At 38.6% G+C, this 20,691-nt stretch overlaps 1 protein-coding gene across 8 annotated transcripts in view; it reads right to left on the bottom strand.

Annotated features, from left to right (window-relative positions):
- SCMH1 (Scm polycomb group protein homolog 1) overlaps positions 1 to 20,691 on the bottom strand; it is a 173,022-nt gene that overhangs the window by 22,371 nt on the left and 129,960 nt on the right. For 7 of the 8 annotated variants that reach the window (XM_090269221.1, XM_090269218.1, XM_090269222.1 and 4 more), the window contains 2 exons: positions 17,716 to 17,842; positions 511 to 711 (listed from right to left, as the gene is read on the bottom strand). In XM_090269221.1, coding sequence (XP_090125347.1) covers positions 511 to 711; positions 17,716 to 17,842 — 328 coding nt within the window. The remainder of the gene's footprint in view (positions 1 to 510; positions 712 to 17,715; positions 17,843 to 20,691) is intronic. The other variant, XM_090269223.1, reaches the window with a different exon arrangement.

The raw sequence follows: 20,691 nt of genomic DNA on the forward strand, positions 1-20,691 counted from the left end.
TGACTCAGATTTTCATAGCAGGAAAGAGAGAGGGTATGACTCGTCCCACTCTGCCCTGGGATTCAACTCCCTTGTATCAGGACTGGCTCAGAACTGGGAAGTTAAGGAGTTAAAAGAATGAAAGAAGAGTTCAAGGTTCCCACACATCAGGTGGGAGGCTGTGGCAGCCACGATACAGCCCCCTCTTGATTCTTCTTTCTTCTGGGATGCCACACTCATGTATTTTCTGTATGGAGAGACTAAGCCTGCAGACAGTAGAGGAACCTGTTTAGAGGCTCAGTTAAGACTCTAAACAGAGTCTGCATGGGTATTCTGCTTGGCAGAGGTATGCGTAAGGCTCAGAGGGGTCCTGGGTGTTGAAAATGAGGACTCTCCAAGGAAGGGAATACCCTCACACTTCTCCAGAGCGTTCAGGTGTGAAGTGGGAACCAGGATGCCTTGTCAGAAGTTAGCCAGTTGAAAAGGCCTTGCCCTCTGGCTAGGAGGCCATACTAGCCCCAGGGAGCTTACCTGAGATAACCTCACCACCGTGGCCCTGTTTGAGGAAGCTGAAAACGGTCTTCTGATGATAAGCACAGTCAATGCAAGCCTGGACAGCCTGCTGCAACACCACAGAGGCGCGGGCTGGCCCGAAATGGTCGGGGAGCTGCTGGACCTTCTTCTTATCTAAGTGGGGGCCTGTGCTGCCGTTCTTGTTCAGGTAAATACAAACTGCAGGAGACAAAGAATTAAATTAAAGAACCTTACAGAGTACTCGGGGTAGAGAAGTTAGACAATAGTGCTCTCTTCTATCGTCTGTACCCTGGACTCTGGTCCCGAGCAGGACTCCCAGCTGTTAAGCTAGTGACACACTGTGGGAGGGGTAGAGGGTGACTGTGCCCAGCTGCTGCCAACCCAAACTGCATGACCAAAGGCTCTGGGAACATAGCCTGCTGGAAGAACAGCCTGACCAAAAGCCAAGGCACGGAACTTGCACTTTGTCTTCTGTGCACTGAAGAGAACATCTAAACAGCTTCCCATACATATGTGCATTCATTTTTGGTACTTGGTTGCCTCACATATTCTTTGTGTATCTTACCTTATATGTGTAAGGACTTGTGGAGGCATGGCAGTATTAGCAAGAGTGTGGTTTCGTGTGTGTGTGTGTGTGTGTGTGTGTGTGTGTGTATGTGTGTAGACTTGAACTTAGAATGGTCAACGCCATTGGTCACTTGCCTTCCTTTCTGTTCTGAACCTTGGAGTCCCCTTTTTATCTTCTACATCAACACTCAGGTCCAAAGAAAGTAGTAAAAAAGAGAAAAAAATGGAATAAAGAAAAACATGAAAAGGGCCTGAGGGTTCCAACCTAGATATTTGTTTGTTTCACTCCTGTTAAGATAGCTGGGCCATCTCCTAACTGCAACCCTCCAATGGGCACTGTGCTGGGGTAGGGGACAGGTGGGCACAGGAGAAAGAGGCAGTCCTAAACAGAGCTGCTTCCTTGGTGTCTGGAGAGGGCTCACCGAAGCCTGCACAGCTATGACATTCTCCCTGTAGATCTGCCTTCTAGGCTTCCTTTTTAGTAGGGGGTGCTCTCCTTTCTCATACTGAAGGGGTTGGAGGACAAAAAGTCTCTTTTGTTATTTAAGGCAAAAAAGATAAGAGCAGTAGCTGTGTGGGCTATGGATGAATTGCTACCCTCTCTGGGCCTCCTGTTTACCATCTGTAAAATGAGGCTGAGACAGATGCTCTCTGAGGACTCTCCCATTTTTATTATTCTGATTCTAAGAGCAAGCAAGGTGGAGAGATGAAAATGATAAATAGAAAGGGACAGGAAGGATGTGGAAAATGAGAGGTGAATAAAAGAGAGGAGAAAGGATGAATAAGATGAACTGAAATAAATATTTAACTACGTTTTTTCCTAAAACCTATTAAAATGAGCCAGATAAAAAGAGAAGACAACATAAAATTTTGGAAGCTGGAAAGCAGACTGGCAAAGTAGTAACTGACTCAGCAGACCTAGCTGAATCCTTAACCAAAGTGGGCAATGATGAGAACCAAGCTGTTTCATCTTAGAAATTCATAAAAGACCGAAGAATGGGCAGGTGCCTCTGGAGGTGGGTGTGAAGGTAGAGATAATAATTGAAAGATTAGTTAAAGTCTGTTAAGAAATGGGACTTTTGTGTCAAAACATGACTTTTTTTTTTTTTTTGCCCTGGCCAGGTAGCTCAGTTGGTTAGAGCATCATCCTGAATTTTGTGGGTTTGATCCCAGTCAGGGCACATACAAGAAGCAACCAATTAATGCAAAAATAAGTGGAACAACAAACTGATGTCTTTCTATCTCTCTCTCTCTCAAATCAATAACAAAATTAAAACCTGATTCTTTTGCTGAAAACAAAATAAAAATGCAAGAACTCAAAGAGATAAGAAGAGTAATGAAGATAAATGAAAACTTTATAAGAATGTTGATAGCAGCTTAGTCATAACAGTCCAAAATGAGAACCAACCCAAATGTCCATAAACAAGAGAACAGATATACAAATTGTGGTGTCGTCACTTATTGAAATACCACTTGGCAGTAAAAAAGAACAAACTATTGATAGGGTGCTTCTCACAAACATTATTTTGAGAGAAATAAACCAGACAGAAAAAAGTACACATATAGTAGGTTTTCATTTATATTAAGTTCAAGAACAGAAAATCTAATGTACAGTGTTAGAAATCAAAATAAAGGTGAGAGTGAAGAAAGATCCGTAAGGAGGCATGAGGTAACTCCTGGGGAGTTGTGGAGGTGAGGTGGGGTAGAAATGACTTTTAACTCAATTCGGGATAGTTAGTTACAAGGATGCTTACACTGACTAAAATTCATCACATTGTACACTTAAGATTTATATATTTCACTGTATGGAAACTTCATCTAATAAAAACACACAAAAAGGAAAAAATATAACCAGTTCATTAATGATTAAAAAAAGAAATTCTACATGAATTAAAGTGTGAAATGTAAAAGGCAAACTATGAAACCCTTACAATAATGTGGCAGATACACTTATTCATATTTTTAAAAGATTTTATTTATTTGTTTTTTAGAGAGATGGGAAGGGAGGGAGAAAGAGAGGGACAGAAACATGGATTGGTTGCCTCTCACATGCCTCCAACTGGGGACCTGGCCCACAACCCAGGCATGGGCCTGGACTAGGAATCGAACTGGTGACCTTTCTGTTCGCAGGCTGGTGTTTAACCCACTGAGCCACAGGCCAGGGCAGAGTATGGCAGTTTTAAAACATGGCCTCCAAATTCTTTGACATTTCTTACACAGATCTCTGACATTTGACCAATAGACTATGGTGGAAATGACACTGTGTCAGTTTCTAGGCCTAGGGCTTAAGGAACTAGCAGTTTCTACTTCCTGTTTCTTGGGACATTTACTCTTGGAGTCCAGCTACCATGTATGAGGAATACAAAGCCACCCTGTAGTGAGGTCCACATGGCGAGAAACCAACAGCCAGAACCGACTTGTCAGCATGTGGTGGAGGTGGTCCTCCAGCCCTACTCGGGCTGCCACAGCTGACACTGCATGGAACAGAGACAAGCCCTGCCCACACTGTTGTTTTCAGCCGTCAAGTTCTGTGGTGGTTCGCTATGGAGCAAAAGATTATTGGAACAGATTGTATTACCAGAAATAAGGTGCCACAGTAATAAAAGCCAGACACACATGACACTGACTTTGGGTTTGGGCATCAGAAAGAAGCATAAAGGGCCCAAAGAGTGTTGAGAAGGCTGTCAGTGAGAGCTGAAAGGAAAATAAGAAAAATCTTATTGGAAGAGGGAGGACAGAGGACACATTCGGTAGTGATGGAAAGTCCTGTCACTTAAAGTAACATGGAAATAAGAAGTGTACCTGATGAACTCAATTAAATAGCTAAGGTGATTTCTAGGCAAAGTAATGCAAGTGCCAGCTGGCTTCATTTCACTACCTATGATAAAAATGCAAGATGAGAGGGGAGTCACTTTAAAACAAACAAACAAACAAACAAACGTAAAACATAAAAAAGCCCAGGACTTGCAGAGTCCACAAATAAAATTACTTCTCATTTCCAGTCCCTCCGTAAGGCAAAACATTGTAAGTTAAGAAAGGGTCAAATCCGGAATGGGAAAATAAAATCTATTGTTAAGAAGTCAGAATGATTTAAGACTATGCTCCATAGACTCTTTCAGATTAAAAGGCCCTATAACTTTAAGGGCAAATCTCTCTGATTCTCTCCCTTAAACAACAGGATTTTAAAGAATCTGAAGGGCATTGTCTCACAGCAGCTGTACAAGAAGCCCAAACTAGAGAAGGGCTTATTTTCAAGAGATTTGTGGTTGTAGCTTTTGTCTAATGAAGTAAATCCCAACAGTAGTCACAGATAATCCCTCAAGTTTTTAAGAGAATCATTCTGGTGGAAGCATTGCCAGTTAGGACTAAAAAGGACAGAGGTGGTACGAAATGAAAAGAATCCTTTAGACCCCCGATCTTTTATAGGGAGGAAGAAGATGGTGAAACCAATCTCAGTTTCTCATGGAAAAAGAATGGTGATTCAGGGTCAAAAACAAGAGTAATCAAAAACAGCTCCCAGAAAGTAGTACTGGATGGAATTAATGAATTAGCAACATGTGCCCAGCTGGATTTTAGAATTTCTATAGACCAGTGACTGCTTTGTGCCTCTAGTTTCTCTCCCCTTTGAACAGGTGTATCTGTAAGTTATTCTCTGCCCGTCTAACCACTGTATGTTGGGAATATGGGGAGCAGACACCATGTTTCTCACCCCCCCCCCAGTATGTCTCATTGTTATTTCACAGTGTATTTTATTTTTAAAAATTTTTCTGAAATTTATTGGGGTAACATTGGTTAGTAAGATTATATAAATTTCAAGTGTGCAATTCCCTAATACATCACCTACATATTTCATTGTGTGTTTACCACCCAGAGTCAAATCTTCTTTTATTACCATATATTTGACACCGATTACCCTCTCACCCTTCCCCTGACTTCCCCTCTGGTAACTACTAGACAACATGTTTCTTTAGTTTACAGGTCTTCAGATTGGAGAACTACAGTCAAGGAGCTGTAACCTGAGAAACTGCACCTGACAGGTCTGATTTGTACCTGGGTCTGATTTAGATGAGAAGATCCTACATCTGGAGCCTGATGTTGTAAATTGATGAGACTTTTATTTTTTATTATTTTTTAATTCTCACTCAAGGATATGTTTATTGATTTTAGAGAAAGAGAAAGGGAGGGAAGGAAGGGGAAGGACAGGGAGGGAGTGAGGGGGGGAGAGAGAGAGAGAGAAAGAGAGACAGACAGACATCGATAGGCTGCCTCCTGTATGTGCCCCAACCAGGGATTGAACCCGCAATCTAAGTATGTGCCTGACCGGGGATTAAACCTGCATTCCTTTTGTGAATGGGATGATGTTCCAACCAACTGACAACCAACAGAGCCAGCTGGCCTGGACATAAACTTGATGAGAATTTTAATGGTGAATCTTGCAAGGGGAAGAATAAAATTTCCAAGTGGGAAAATATGTAAATAATTTGGCCAGAGAGTGAACTAAGGTGGTTTTAGAACATAGTCCATAATTCTCTGACCCTCCTCACATCAAGAGGTGGGGTCTATTCCCCTTCTCATGAATCTGGGCCCTGACTGATTGACCAACAGAATATGGTAGAAATAACACTTTGTTAATTTTTTGGCTTAAACCTTAAAAAAAACTGTAGCCTCCACTTCCTGTCTCCTGGGACACTTGCTCTTGAAACCCAGACACCATGGTATGAGGAAGCCCAAGCTACCCTTTGATCTGTGTAGAGAAGAACTAACATCCAGCACCAATTTTGCTAGTCATGTGAACGAGCCATCTTGGAAGTGTATCCTCCAGCCCCAGCTGAGCCACTCTGACTGATGCCAAGGGGAAGAGCAATGAGCTGTCCTAACTTAAAAATAGTTGAATATATTAATATTACCTTTATCAGGTACACAAAAGGTCCATATGCCTTTTCTTTTATAGTTTATGTGCTTATTGTCTTGTTTTTAAAAATCCTTCACAATGTTAAGGTCATAAAAGATATTTTTGTGAACTGTCATGTTTTGGTTTTCTACTGCATCCACGATATCAGAATTGGAGGTCGTAAAATAAAATTGGGAGAAGGGACCAGCATATAAGGAACTTGGAGGCACCCACTTCCTATCAATAAGTAAAAGACTGAACAGAATGAAAAATCAACAGTCCTTTTTAGATCCATCAGAGAAGTGAGGTCACAGGGCAAACAGATGTCCCCCAGATTTGGAGAGAGAGGTGAATACAGAGAATCACAATTTACTAGAGCAGAAATCCATGACCAGAGCCAAGGTAGGAAGATGTAAACTGTAAATTGACAAGTTGCTGGAAGCTCAGTGTAGACAAGACTGAGAGTTAAAAACTGGGGACCCAGTCATCTTGGGAGGGGTCCCTATACTTTTGTGTGTTTTACCTTCAGGAGTAAATATGGGGAAAAGGATCTCCTTATGCTTCCAGTAGGGGAGGGGTAAACAAACCATTTTGTAAAAGCCAGAGCATTTTGTTCTTCTTAACAAGATCTACTCTCAGGAGAAACTATCTTAAAAGAGCGTAACCTGCTGGGTTTGACTCGAGCCTAACCTACCTGGGAGAAACAATGCTCAACTTCAACCCCCTCCAGCCATGCTGTCCCTCCTAAGAGGGGTGAGGGGAGGAATTGAAAAGCACTAGTGAACTTCATAGTCCAGGGGAACAGGCTCACCAAAAGACTGAGATCTACTTGTAGGACTGCCGAGTACTTCTCCCTTTACACTTCAATGCCACATTACTAAAGGCCTGTTTACAAAAATTCCTTTCACCCAGTACATCACATGTGGCTATCAAAATAAAACAAGGATTACAAGATATACTAAAAGGCAAAAAGTGCAGCCTGAAGGGACAGAGCAAGCATCAGAATCAGACTCAGCCATGGCAGGGATGTTGGAATTATTAGATTGAGAATTTAAAATAACTTTGGTTAATATGTTAAGAGGTCTTATCCGTAGATGAGGTATAGCATACAAAATAGATGGGCAATGTATACAGAGGGATGGAAATTCTAAGAAAGAGTTTTAAAAAAGTTCTAGAGATCAAAAACACTGTCAGACTGCTGGGAATATACCCTAATAATCCCAAATCACCAATGTACCCCTATGTTCACAGTAGCACTATTTACAATAGCCAAGTGCTAGAAACAGACTAAGTGCTCATCCATAAATGAGTAGATCAAAAAATTGTGGTACATTAATGGAATACTACGCAGCAGAAAGAAAGAAGGAATTCCTACCTTTTGCTACAGCATGGATGGAACTGGAGAATATTATGCTAAGTGAAATAAGCCACTTGGTGAAAAACAAATACCATAGGATCTCACCCATAAGAGGAATCTAATTAACAAAATAGACTAACAAATAAAATAGAAACATGGAACAGACTGATAGTAACCAGAGGGAGGGAGGAAGAGAATAATAATGGAAAGAAGGGGAAGGGACTAGTCAAGGAACATGTATGAATGATTGATGGACATGGACAACAGAGTGGGGATTGACTGTGGGAGCAGGGGATGCAATGAATGGAGGGGTGCAAAGCGGGAAAAATTGGGACAACTGTAATATATTATAATAACAATAAAAAAGAAATAAATAAATAAAGAGACACATTTCACTGTCCTCGGGTATTCTATGTATTCCATTTTTTATGAGCAGATCATTAATCTACTAAACTTTTAAAAAAACTTTCGTTAGAATTTTTTAATTATTTAACTAAATTGTTTAATGTTACAAAAATAAAAACACTATCCAGAAATGGAAAACACCTGTGAAAAGCTCATTAGTAGACTGGTAGATTGGACATGGCTGAGGAAAGAATTGCTGAGCTTGAGGGTATTTCAACAGAAACTCCCAAAACTGAAAAGCAAGTTAAAAAAAAAAAAAAAAAAAAAAAAAGACTAAATGCCCTCCCAACAACCCAGAATAGACTATTTAAGAACTGTGAGACAACTACAAAAGATATAACATACATACACAATGGGAATATTAGAATGAGAAGAAAGAGAGAAAAAACAGGAAGAAATATTTGAAGCAATAATAACATAGAATTTCCCCAAATTAACGTCAAACACCAAAGCACAGATCTAGGAAGGTCAGGGAACACAAAATAAGATAAAGGCCAAAAAAAAAAAAAAAAAAAATTAATAAAAATAAAAACAAAATTAAAAAGAACAAAAACAAAAAAAAACCAACACCTAGGCATATTATATTCAAAATGAAGAAAATCGAAGATAAAAAAAAAGCTTGAAAAAAATCAAGGAAAAACTCACCTTACTTGTAGAGGGGAAACAATAAAAATTAGATCCTTATAAAACACAAGAGCAAGAAGAGAAGGGAGTGAAATATTTAAAGTGTTGAGAGAAAACACCCACCAACCTAGAATTCTGTACCCTGCAAAATTATCCCCAAAAGTGAAGGAGAAATAAAGACTTTCTCAGAAAAAGAAAAATGGAAGGCGTTTGTTGCTAGTAGAACTGCCTTGCAAGAAATGTTAAAGCAGTTCCTCAGAAAGAAATAGTAGAGATCAGAAACTCAGATCTCATAAAGAAGACCATCAGAGAAGAAATAAGTGAAGACAAAATAAAAACTTGTTTTTCTTATTCTTAATTGAAATAACAGATAATAGTTTGTTCAAAATAAAAACAATAACATATTTGACTGTGTATGCTTATGTGTGTATATGTGAATATATATGTGTTTACATATACTTATGTGTAGGTGAAATGAATGACATCATCATATAAGGAATGAGAAGAAGAAATCAGAATTATTTTATTATATTTATGAAGCAGTACAGAGTTACTTGAAAGTAGACTTGGATTAGTTATAAATGTATACTCCAAACTCTAGGGTAACACTTGAAAAAGTTAAAAAAAAAAGTATAAATGATATGGTAAAAAAGGAGAAAAAATGGAATCGTATAAAATGCTCACTTAAAACCACAAAAGACAGAAGAGTGGAAGACAAAAACAGAAACAAAGAACGAGGGTAACGAATAGAAAACTGTAACAAATATGGTAGATATTTATCCAAGTATATCAATAATCACTTAATGTCAATGGTCCAACAACACCAATTAAAAGACAGAGATTCTCAAAGTGGATAAAAAAGAAAAAAAAAAAAAAAAACCAACTGTATACTGTCTAAAAGAAACCCATTTTATTCATTTATTTAATATTTTTATTGTATTTAAAACCATTTTAAAAAGAAAGACATGTATAGATTAAAAGTAAAGGAACATGACTTCCAGTCAAGATGGAGGCACAGGTAGACACGTTTTGTCTCCCTCTACAACCATAAGGAGTACAACTACCTCAAAAGGAAAAACAACCAGAACTACCAGAAAATCAAACTGCATAGAAATCCATCAAACAAAGATATAAAGAATTAATACTCATCCAGACAGGAAAGAGGCACAGAGCCGGGGTGGAGAGGACACAGTGTTGTGGCGGTGGCAGTGGCAGAAGCAACAAGGCAGTGGCTGTAGCTGGCTGGTAGAAAGCCCTGTCCCAGACCAGACCATGCAGCTCACAGTTCCAGCGCTGGGAAAAATAAAGCCTCATTGCTTTTGACTGTGAAAACCAGTGGGGGCTGGGGCGGTGGAAAAAACTGCCAGTCTCTCAGCAGAGTCCATTTGGTTAGAGGGTCCCCATGGTACTAGAATGTCTGCAAATTCACCCCATCTAGGAGCCACCACCAGAGTAACAGCTAGAGGGGTGCCAGTCCCATGTGGGAAGCGGGAGAGGTGCCTGGGAAAGGAGTGAGTGCTGAGCAAGTGGCACTGTTCCCTCTCAGGACCCTCCCCCACATACAGCACCACAGTGTGGTGAAATGGGTCACCCCACACTGATGGAAACCTAAGGCTCCACCTCTTACAACATAACAGGTGCGACAGCGCTACCTAAGACACAGAGGCAAACACAGGAGCCTGTCAAGATGAGAAGACAGAGAAGTATGGCCCAAAAGAGGGAGCATATCAAGGTTCCAGTGAGAGAACTAAGCAACAAGGAGATAGCTAACCTAACAGACGCAAAGTTCAAACCACTGGTGATAATAATGCTCACAGACTTGACAGTCATGCTTCAGTACGGCATATGCTTAAGGGAAGAAGTGAAGGCTATGCTAAATGAAACGAAGGAAAATCTACATGAAACCAATGGTGAAGGGAAAGAAGCTGGGGTACAAGTCAATGATTTGTAACAAAAGAAAGAAATAAACAGTCAACCAGTACAGAATGAAGAAACAAGAATTGAAAAACATGAGGAGAGGCTTGGGAACCTCTGGGACAACTTTAAACATGCCATCATCCAAATCATAGGAGTACCAGAAGGAGAAGAGGAAGAGCAAGAAATTGAAAATTCATGTGAAAAAATAATGGAGGAAAATTTCCCTAATTTGGTGAAGGAAATAGACATACAAGTCCAGGAAGGACAGAGAGTCCCAAACAAGCTAGACCCAAAGAGGACCACACCAAGACCCATCATAATTAAAATGCCAAAGGTGAAAGATAAAGAATCTTAAGAGTAGCAAGAGAAAAGCAGAGTTACCTACAAAAGGTTTTCTATAAGACTATCAGCTGATTTCTCAAAAGAAACTCTGCAGGCAAGAAGAGACTGGTAAGAAGTATTCAAAGTGATGAAAAGCAAGGACCTATAACCAAGATTACTCTATCCAGCAAAGCTATCATTTGGAATAGAAGGGCAAATGAAGTGCTTCCCAGATAAGGTATAGCTATGGAGTTCATCATCACCAAGCCATTACTACATGAAATGTTAAAGGGACTTATTTAAAAAAAAGAAGATCAAAACTATGAACATTAAAATAACAACAAACTCACAACTATCAACAATTGAATCTAAAAAATAAAAACAAAACCAAACTAAGCAAACAACTAGAACAGGAACAGACTCATAGGTATAGAGATCATTTGGAGGGTTATCAGCTGAGAAATGGAATGGGGACAATGGAGGAAATGGTGCAGGGCTCAAGAAGCATTATTGGTAGGTACAAAATAGACGGGGTGTTAAGAATAATATAGGAAAGGGTGAAGCCAAAGAGCTTACATGCACGACCCATGGGCATGAACTAAGAGGGGTGGGATTGCTGGAGGGAAAGGTGGCACTGGGTGGAGGGGAGCAAAGGGAAAAACATTGAGACAACTGTAACAGCATAATAAATAAAAAATAGTTAAAAAAAGAAAGGAATACACAAAAACATACCATGCTAATAGTAATTAAAAGAAAGAGGGAGTAGCTATATTAATTTCAGACAGAACAGATTTTGGTGCAAGGAAAGTTATCACTGGTAAATAGGGGCATTACATAATGATACACAGAGGTCAATTAACCAAGAAGACATATTAATCCTTACTGTATATGCACCTAACAACAGAGCATGAAAATATGGGAGGCAAAATTGATAGAAGTAGAAGGAGAAATAGATCGACTCTTATAGTTGGAGACTACAACATCCCTCTATCAGAAAGGGACAGATCCAGCAGGTAGAAAACCAGTAAGAACATTGTTAAACTCACAAGCATTATCTATCAACTGGATATAATTGATATCTATAGATTACTTCTCACAAAACACATTCTTCTCAAGCTCACACAAAACACTCACCAAAACAGACCATATTCTGGGCCACAAAATACACATTAACAAATTAAAAAGAACAGAAATCATATGATGTCTGCTCTTAGATCACAATGGAATTAAACAAGAAATCAGTAACAAAAAATAGGTTTTAAAAAATCCCCAAATAGTTGTACATTAAACAACACCCTTCTAAATAACACATGGGCCAAAAAAAAGAAATCTCAAGAGAAATTTAAAAATATTTTGATATAAATGAAAATACATTTTGGGGTGCAGCAAAAGCAGTGGATAGAGTGAAATTTATAGCACTGAATGCATATGTTAGAAAAGAAGATCTAAAACCAATAGTCTAAGCTTCTACTCTGGGAAACTACAAAAAGACGAGTACATTAAATCCAAAGTAAGCAGAAGAAAAGAAGTAATAAAAATTAGAGCAGAAATCAATGAAATTGAAAACAGCAAGTCAACAGAGAAAAATCAATAAAACCAAAAGCTCCTTTTTTAAAAGATCAATAAAATCAATAAGCCTTTAGGCTAAATAAAAAGGAAAGAGAGGTAAGTTACTAATATCAGAAATAAAAGAGGGGATATCACTACAGACCTATGATCATTAAAAAAATAATAAAGGAATACTATGAATAATTCTCTACCCACAAATTTCAAATCTAGAAGAAATGTACCAATTCTGTGAAAGACACAATGTGCCAAAACTCACACAAAAGGAAAAAGACAATCTGAATATATATATATCATCAGAGAAGGAAAACTCTGATTCCAAAAAACCTCCGCTGCCTTGCGGCATACCTCTTCAGGGGAAAGGCTAAGGGAGTAAACCCCGACAGAAAATCCGGAGCCGGAGTCCCTAAGGCGGTTTGACGTTGTAGTCAACACCGGCAACTCCTGCGGCGCACCTGAAGCCAAGCTGTATTGACTCCGTCTTTCCCTTGGATCCTTCAGCTGCGAAGAGAGGGGGGTCTGCTGCATGGGCAACAGCAGACCCTCCATATCACCCTGCCCAGGCTCTGTAGCTTCAGCTCCACTGGAGAGGACACTCCAGCGTCATCGCAAGATGTCGATTCAACACGGGAGGAGACAGATACCGTGTCACTCCCGAGTCGGACTGCACAGCCATTCTCGGCGGTGCAGATAGACTCTTAAGAAGCTACACCATCGTCTCTCGAGACGGACGGCTGCCGACGACGATATATATATACATATATATATATATATATATATATATATATGTATATGAATGTAAACAATAATAAACTTCTGCCCTGACTGGTGTGGCTCAGTGGGTTGGGCATCATCCCACAGACTGAAAGATCACTGGTCCAATTCCCAGTCTGGCCACATGTCTGGGTTGTGGGCCAGGTACCCCATTGAGGGGGTGAAAGGGGCAACTGATTGATGTTTCTCTCCCTCATTATTCCTCTCTTCCCTTCTCTTTAAAAATAAAATCTTAAAAAATAATTAATAACCTTTCAAAATATAAAGAAGCAAGTTCAGACAAATTCACTAGTGAATTCTATCAAACATTTAAGAAATACATTTACTAATTTTCTATGATCTCTTTCAGAAAACAGAATCAGAGAGAATATTTCTTAACTCATTCTATGAGGCCAGCATTACCCTAAAACCAAAACCAAAGACATGTGAAAGCTGTTAAAGGAAACCTTAATTAAAATTGGATTTGGGAAGGCCTGTAGAAGGGGCTCCAGCCTTATCACTCCATGGTCAATTATCCCACGTAGAAAGACATCAATTACTCTAAACAGGAAGACATCAGTTATAGACCCAACAGGAAGAAACTTAACTCACACTCCCAAACAGAAAATGTAGCTCTTTAGTAAAGATTTTCCTCTTGCCCAGCAACAAGCCCAGCCAATGGAAATGTTGTAGCTCAGCCAACAAGAAACCGTAAGCACCTGAACTCTTACTTTCCTACGATGAATGTTCATTTTTCCCTTGCTGATGATTTCCTTGTCCTACCTTTTTTTCTATAAAAGCCTTCCATCTTGTATTAGCCTCAGAGTATCTCTCTGGTTGCTAGATAAGATGCTACCTGATTCATGAATCATTTAATAAAACCAATTAGATTTTCAAATTTACTCAGTTAAATTTAGTTTAATATAAGACATTACAAGAAAAGAAAATTAGAGACCAATATCTCTCATGAACATAGATGCAAAAATCTTCAACAAAATATTAGAAAATTGAATCTAACAATATATAAAACAGTTATACATGACAACCAAATGTGATCTCTTCCAGATATGCAAGACTGGTTTAATAGTAAAAACTCAATTAACGTAATCCATCACAACAGGCTAAAGAAAAAATATCACATGATCTATCAACAGATGCAGAAAAACCATTTGACAAAAACCCAAGTCCCATTTATGGTAAAATCTCTCAGCAACCTACAAATAGATGGGAACTTCCTCAACTTGATAAAGAACATCTACAAAAAACCTATAGTTAACACCATGTATAATGGGAAGAAACTAGAAGTTTTCCCACAAGGTAAGGATGTTCTCTCTCATCATAACTTTTCAATACCATATTGGAAGTTCTAACTAATATATTGTAATAAGATAAGAAAATGTAAACAGATCAGGAAGGAAGAAATAAAATTCTCTTTGTTCATAATGTCATAATTGTCTATATAGAAAATGTGAAAGATAAAAAATTCCTGGAACTAATAAGCAATTATAGCAAGGTTGCCAGATACAGGTTAATATACTAAAGCCAGTCACTTTCCTATATAATAGCTATGAACAATTTTTGAAATTAAAAATATAATACCTTATGAACACCTCTAGAAATGAAACACTTAGGCATAAACATAACAAAAGTTATATGAGGAAAACTACAAAACTGATTAATAAAATTAAAAAACAAAATAAATGGAGAGACATTCCATGTTTATGGATAGGAAGATTCATTATTGTCAAGATGTCCATTCTTCCCAACTTGATCTATAGATTCAAAACCATCCCAATAAAAACCTTAGTAAGTTACTTTGTGGTTATTGACCTACTCACATACAGTTTATATGGAGTGGCAAGAGATCTAGAATAGTTAACAGAACATTGAAGAAGAGCATAGTTGAAAGACTGACGCTACTCAACTTCAAGACTTACTCTAAAGATACAGCAATCAAGATGGTGTGGTATTGGTGAAAGAACAGACAACTAGATCAATGCAACAGAACAGAGTCCAGAAATTGTCCCACATACAGTCAACCGATCTTTGACAAAAGAGCAAAGGCAATATAGTGGAGCAAAGATCATCTTTTCAACAAATGGGTCAAATTCAAACAAATGAATCTAGAGGCAGAACTTACATCCTGCACAAAAAATTAACTCAAAATAGATCACATAGCTAAATGTAAAATTCAAAACTATAAAATTTCTAGAAGGTAACACAGGAAAAAACCAAGATGACCTTGGTATGGCAATGACTTTTTAGATACAACACCAAAGTCATGATCTAGGAAAGAAAAGAAATACAGATGCAGGGGTTAGGAGTGCTGACACTTGTGCAATGAAAATCCACAGAAAATACTCTTTTGATCCGGGGTTGGTTGAATCTTTGGATGCAAAACCCAAGGATATAGAGGGCCAACTGTATATTTATTGAAACAAATTTATGTATAAGTGAATACATGTCATTACATATTTGTTGAAACTCATAGAACATACAACACCAAGAGAGAACCCTAATGTAAACTATGGACTTTCGGTGATAATGATATTTCAATGTGGGTTCTTCAATTGAAACAAATGTGCCACTGTAGTGGGGGATGCTGATAATGGAGAAGGCTATGCATTTGTGGGCGTTAGAGGAATATGGGAAAAAAAGAACTCTATAACCACTGCTCAATGTTGCCGTAACCTATAAAAAAGGTTAGTAAAAATTTCGGAAAATAAAGAAGCTCTTCATAGCAGTTGCAGATATTCAAGAGCCGGGAAGCAGAACAGAAGCATTTCCTAATTGTATTTGACCAGTTTCCTAAATGTATGTAAAATCCTTTTATGCAGAGCATTTTGCAAGACTGGTTTTCCACCAAACACCCTTTGGAAAATGCCACTACAATAGCTAAGTGCCGGAAACAGCCTAGGTACTTTTAAAAGTAAGATGTCAGAAACAAAAAGCTCAATACAAAGTTGAAAGATGCAGTTGAGAAAAGCTTCAAGGAAGCTGAGCAAAAGACAAAGACTAGGAATAAGAATCAAGAGAGTTAAGAATATTAGAGTTCAAGAAGTTCAACATCTGAATAACATAGATGCCAGAAAGAATGAACAGAGCAAAAGTATCAGAAAATCATTGATGAATGAATTTAAGAAAATTTCAAGAAACTAAAGGATGAAATGGAATACTAAATGTCCAGCATTGTAGGTAAAGATACTCACATCTTAGGTGAAATTTCAGAATATTGGGTGTAAAGAGAAGTTTTGAAGAGAATAAAAGATTTTATACAATACTAAAGATGTAAATATAAGAAAGATTTACATGAGAAAACAAAGACATGGCAAGCAGCAAACTGAGGATAATACAAAAGATTGGTGAAGAGGATGTCAAAGAATTCCGAAGGCTCCAGGAGAGATTTCTTTCAGAGTTCAAAATGGATAGGATAGATAACGTGCTAGAACATAAAAAGAGATGTATACAGTAGTAAGATAGTTTAAGGTTGAAGTAATAAATACAGAGGGAGATAAACATATAATAAAGAAATTAACAAGATTTACTCTGAAAACAAAATGTTGTGCAACACAGGAAAAGTAATCATGGTACATTATATAGCTCAACTGAGAAGAGCATTTAACAAGTTACAATAACAAAATACTGAATTTGAAACTAATCAAAATACAATAGGGTATTGGTACAATATTAAGATAGGGAAATATATGTCAGTGGATAAGGGACAAGGAGATTAAGAAGAGTTAAACCCTCATCTTCTAAAGTGAGTTATTAGCCGAAAACTGCCCAAAGCTAAAAAAATACTAATATAAACATTCCATTTTTATATATGGAGGTAAAAAAAAGAATCAGCTGAATTAAAAGTGATTGTCTTTGGTGAGCAGTAAATGATGGGGGACAGGGAATCTATTTGTTTTGTTTTTGTAATAATTCTTTTTTTTTTTTTGTAATAATTCTTGTAGATTTATTTTTCCTTTAGACTACCAGCATATAATAACTCTTAAAAAGTGTTGTGCAGTTAAAAAAAAAAAAAGGTAGGTGATAAAGAATACAGTGTGGAACATAGCTTTTAATTTATGATAGCTTTTATTGTTAACATTTGAAGGGACTATAAGGCTCAGAAAGGGAAGTGACTTCAAATCTCAGGATAATGCCCCCTAGGTACCTATATACCTGCTTGGTTTACCCCACATCATTCTAGATGCCACTTAGGTGCCTCTTCAACAATAAGCAGAAGACCCACGGCAGTGGAAGCATCATGACTGTGCCTCACTATTCCATTTAAAGCAAGCCGACCATCTCTTCCGGCAGTCACTGAGCTGGCATCCCTTCCCTGGCCTAAGTCTCATACAGAGCCTAGGAAAAATGGAAACTAACTTTGCACCCATTTCCTGCTCTTGGCCAGGCTATGGCAGATTTTACTGATTACAGTGTCACCATTTCCCAACTGGACCTTGGCTCGTTCTGTGTGACCTTGAGCAGTGGCAGGATTATTGTAATGCCGGAAGGGTTCTGGAAGGAATCACTAAGAATGGAGCACCCTGAACTGGAAAGGATTAGTACTATATACTGGGCCACCCCAGCTCCCAACTCTGAGTTCACAGAACTATTTGCCCAAGTTTCTTGGACTGTTTTTACAGGATGGAGGTTTCTCTGAAGCTATTTCAAATGTCAAAGATAATTTTTTTTAAAAGATCCTGTTTAGGTTTACAGATGGATAAGGGGCTAATTATTGGTATAAGATGAGAAAGTACAGACACAGGGGCCTGGGGCTCTTGCAGCTAGCACCGTGATCTGCTCTTACCTGTGGGGGCCTGCATGGCTGAGCTGGGGATGGTGGCAGCATCTTGGGGTACAGTGCTGGTGTCCGGTTCAGGGGTGCTGGTTGTTGGTGAGGTGGGTGGTGGGTTCAGCAGAGTCCGAGGTTTCCTCTGTCAAAATGGATGGGGAAAAGTTTGCTACCCATGATAGGTAACTCGTTCTCTCATTCCTCTATTCCTAGCCCTAATTCACCCATGAGATGAAAATATATTTGTAGATGTATATTTTATCTTTGTTTTCCACACAGCATCTCGTCCAAAGCTGTACATACAGTAGATGCTTAGTAAATATTTTCTGAATCTATGCACAATATTCTGGGCTTCTGTACAGCCAGAGCTTAATTCACTGTCTTTTATGTTAGATTCAATATTATGATTTGCAGTTCCAGGTTCTTTATTAGTGGGCAGACAAAAGCAAAAAAGGGGGAAAAATGCTGTGGCTTAAGTCTACTTTAACTTTACTTTATACTTTTACTTTCTTGAAAAATGGAAATGTCATGTCCCCTAACTCTACAAACTTCTTTCCTCTACCTGCCTCTTCGGTTCATTACCTGCCATTTAATTATCTTCAACCTAATACTCTAGTGATTTCTAACTATATTATTTCTCTAAAAACCATACCTGGTCTATACCTTTAGAACAATAAATCATCCCTTCTGATTGAAATGACTTTTCTTTTTATCTTATAAATATTTGTTTACCCAGGAAACATTTCTAGATTTTCTCTAGTTACTATCTCTTTGGTGCTGTCTCTGTCCTTTGTATTGTTGCATTTGTCACATTGTATTGTCATTATATACTTATATAGTGGCATATACTATCAACCTAGAGCTAGAGTCTAATTTTGAGTACCATTCCTAGTATGATACTTGGTATGTAAGTGTCAATAATGTTTTTCAATGAAGCATACAGTCAAGAATGCCAATGATGGGGGAAGTAATAAAAATGATTTGAGAGACATCTAGTATCTCCCCTATGGTGGTCAGGAGGCTCAGAAGGTTCTTGGCAACCTTCTAAATGCAAAGACAACATAATCAGTACTGAGGTCCAGAAATAGCTTTTCACAAAATGTCATGTAAGGTCCACTGCTGGGAGCTCTATAAACCTGTCTGCTTTCTAGGAGTATTATTATCAAAAGAGACAGCACCAATGACAGCAAGCATATACTATAAGATGGCCTTGCCTGTGAAGGTAATCATACAAACACTTATGAAAGCATACATGGGGCATGGACATCCCCTCATATTTTTTGTTATTGCTAAAAGGAAAAACCCAAATAAACAATGAGTCAGGGTAGGAAGGAATACCGGGTTGAACTTCACTGAGTTGGCGGTAGAATTTTATGGGGTATCTGAAGGAACAATCCTGATAAGTGAGGTGACCAAATACTTTAGAAGAAACCAGAAAAGTGGAAGACATTATATATTTATTTGAGATAAGTGCAGTTACATGTATTGTATCTATTCATACATTACCTCACTTCCATTTTATTGATGAGAAAATGGGCTCACAGCCTTACTCAAAGAAGCTTTCCTAAAGTTACACAGGTGGTAACACATGGAGATGAGATATAAACTAAGCTTGTCTGGTTTCAATGCCTCTAGGCACAAGACCACTTCGCTTCGGAAAGGAATATAATGGTTATGGGTTAAATGGAAAGGATATATACACTTATAGCAGCAGGCAAAAAGAATAGGAAGGGGAATTAGGGAGTCAAATGCCAGGCCATTAAAATACAAGATAAAACGAGATTACTGTTTACAAGAGGCTGCACAGAAAGATGACTTATGTTTGGGATTGCCTGAGGAAGCAAAGAAGAGGCAATCATAGAGTCACAGTTCTTAGGTTTTGAAGAATCTTCAAGGTTATTTAATTAAGTCATCTATTCCGTATATCTACTTCCTTATCCCTGAAAACAGCCCTCCCATATAGTCATACAGTCCCTGATGAAATACCTCTTATGATGGGAGATCACTATTTGTATTTTAGAATGGGTTTAACTGTTTCTTTATCCTGAGACAAAGCCTGTCTGCTTGAGTTTCTGCTTATTTGGTTCTGGTTCTGTCTTTAAAACCTCACCAATTTCCTCCCTCTTTAATATGTCCTCAAAATGTCTTCACATCATCAAAAGCACAGCTTCTCTGGCCTTGTAATCTTGTGGCCTCCAGCCTCTCCTCCATAACTTAAGAATGAGAAGACAAACAGAAGTGAATCAGGACCTGGGTCAAGGGTCAGTGGTAGTGGATCAGGAGCATTACATGTTACATACATACGAAGATTAGGATGTGACATCGAGAAGTCAAAGTCAATAAATAAGAGACAGACTCAATTAGAACATCATCACTCAAACCATCCATCCATCCATCCTGCATATACTGAACATCTCCTAAGAGACTGAGATATAAGGCATGCAGGAGAAAGAGCCAAGAAAAAGATTAGGTTCTCAACCTTGAGGAGCCTGTATTCTAGAAGGACTGAAGTCAGCTGGAGCTAATAAACAAAACAAAACCAACCAACCAACAAAACCCAGGGAAGAAGTTAGGAGATTGGAATGGAGTTCCCAGGAGGACTGGGTATCGTCTCCACAGTGGAAGTCAGGTAGTCCAGTTCAGGAGGGAGCTGCAGAGAAATCCCGAACAGGAAGGGAAGGAGTGGAGAAGGTGATGCCAAAGGAAGCCCCAGAGAAGCAGCTGAGGAACTTTCACATCAACGGTGTCCCCAGGGAAGATACGCATGAAGAACCGGTCATGACTAAAGGGTGGTACTTCTAGGGACTATGCTTAGTGAAGCGTGACTCAGCAGTCTTCTCCTATGCTAAAGGTTATCTCCCTCAAAAAATGTGAGGGAGTGATTATGTGGTAGGGCAGCAGTGATCTTGAAACTAGACAGTCTGGGGACTCAGGCCTGTAGCCTTTGCTGTTTATTAGCTATGTGGCCTTATGGAGGCCATTTCACATCTC

Source organism: Furipterus horrens, unplaced genomic scaffold, assembly GCF_987537825.1.
Source record: "Furipterus horrens unplaced genomic scaffold, mFurHor1.1.pri manual_scaffold_3, whole genome shotgun sequence".
Classification (NCBI taxonomy): domain Eukaryota; kingdom Metazoa; phylum Chordata; class Mammalia; order Chiroptera; family Furipteridae; genus Furipterus; species Furipterus horrens.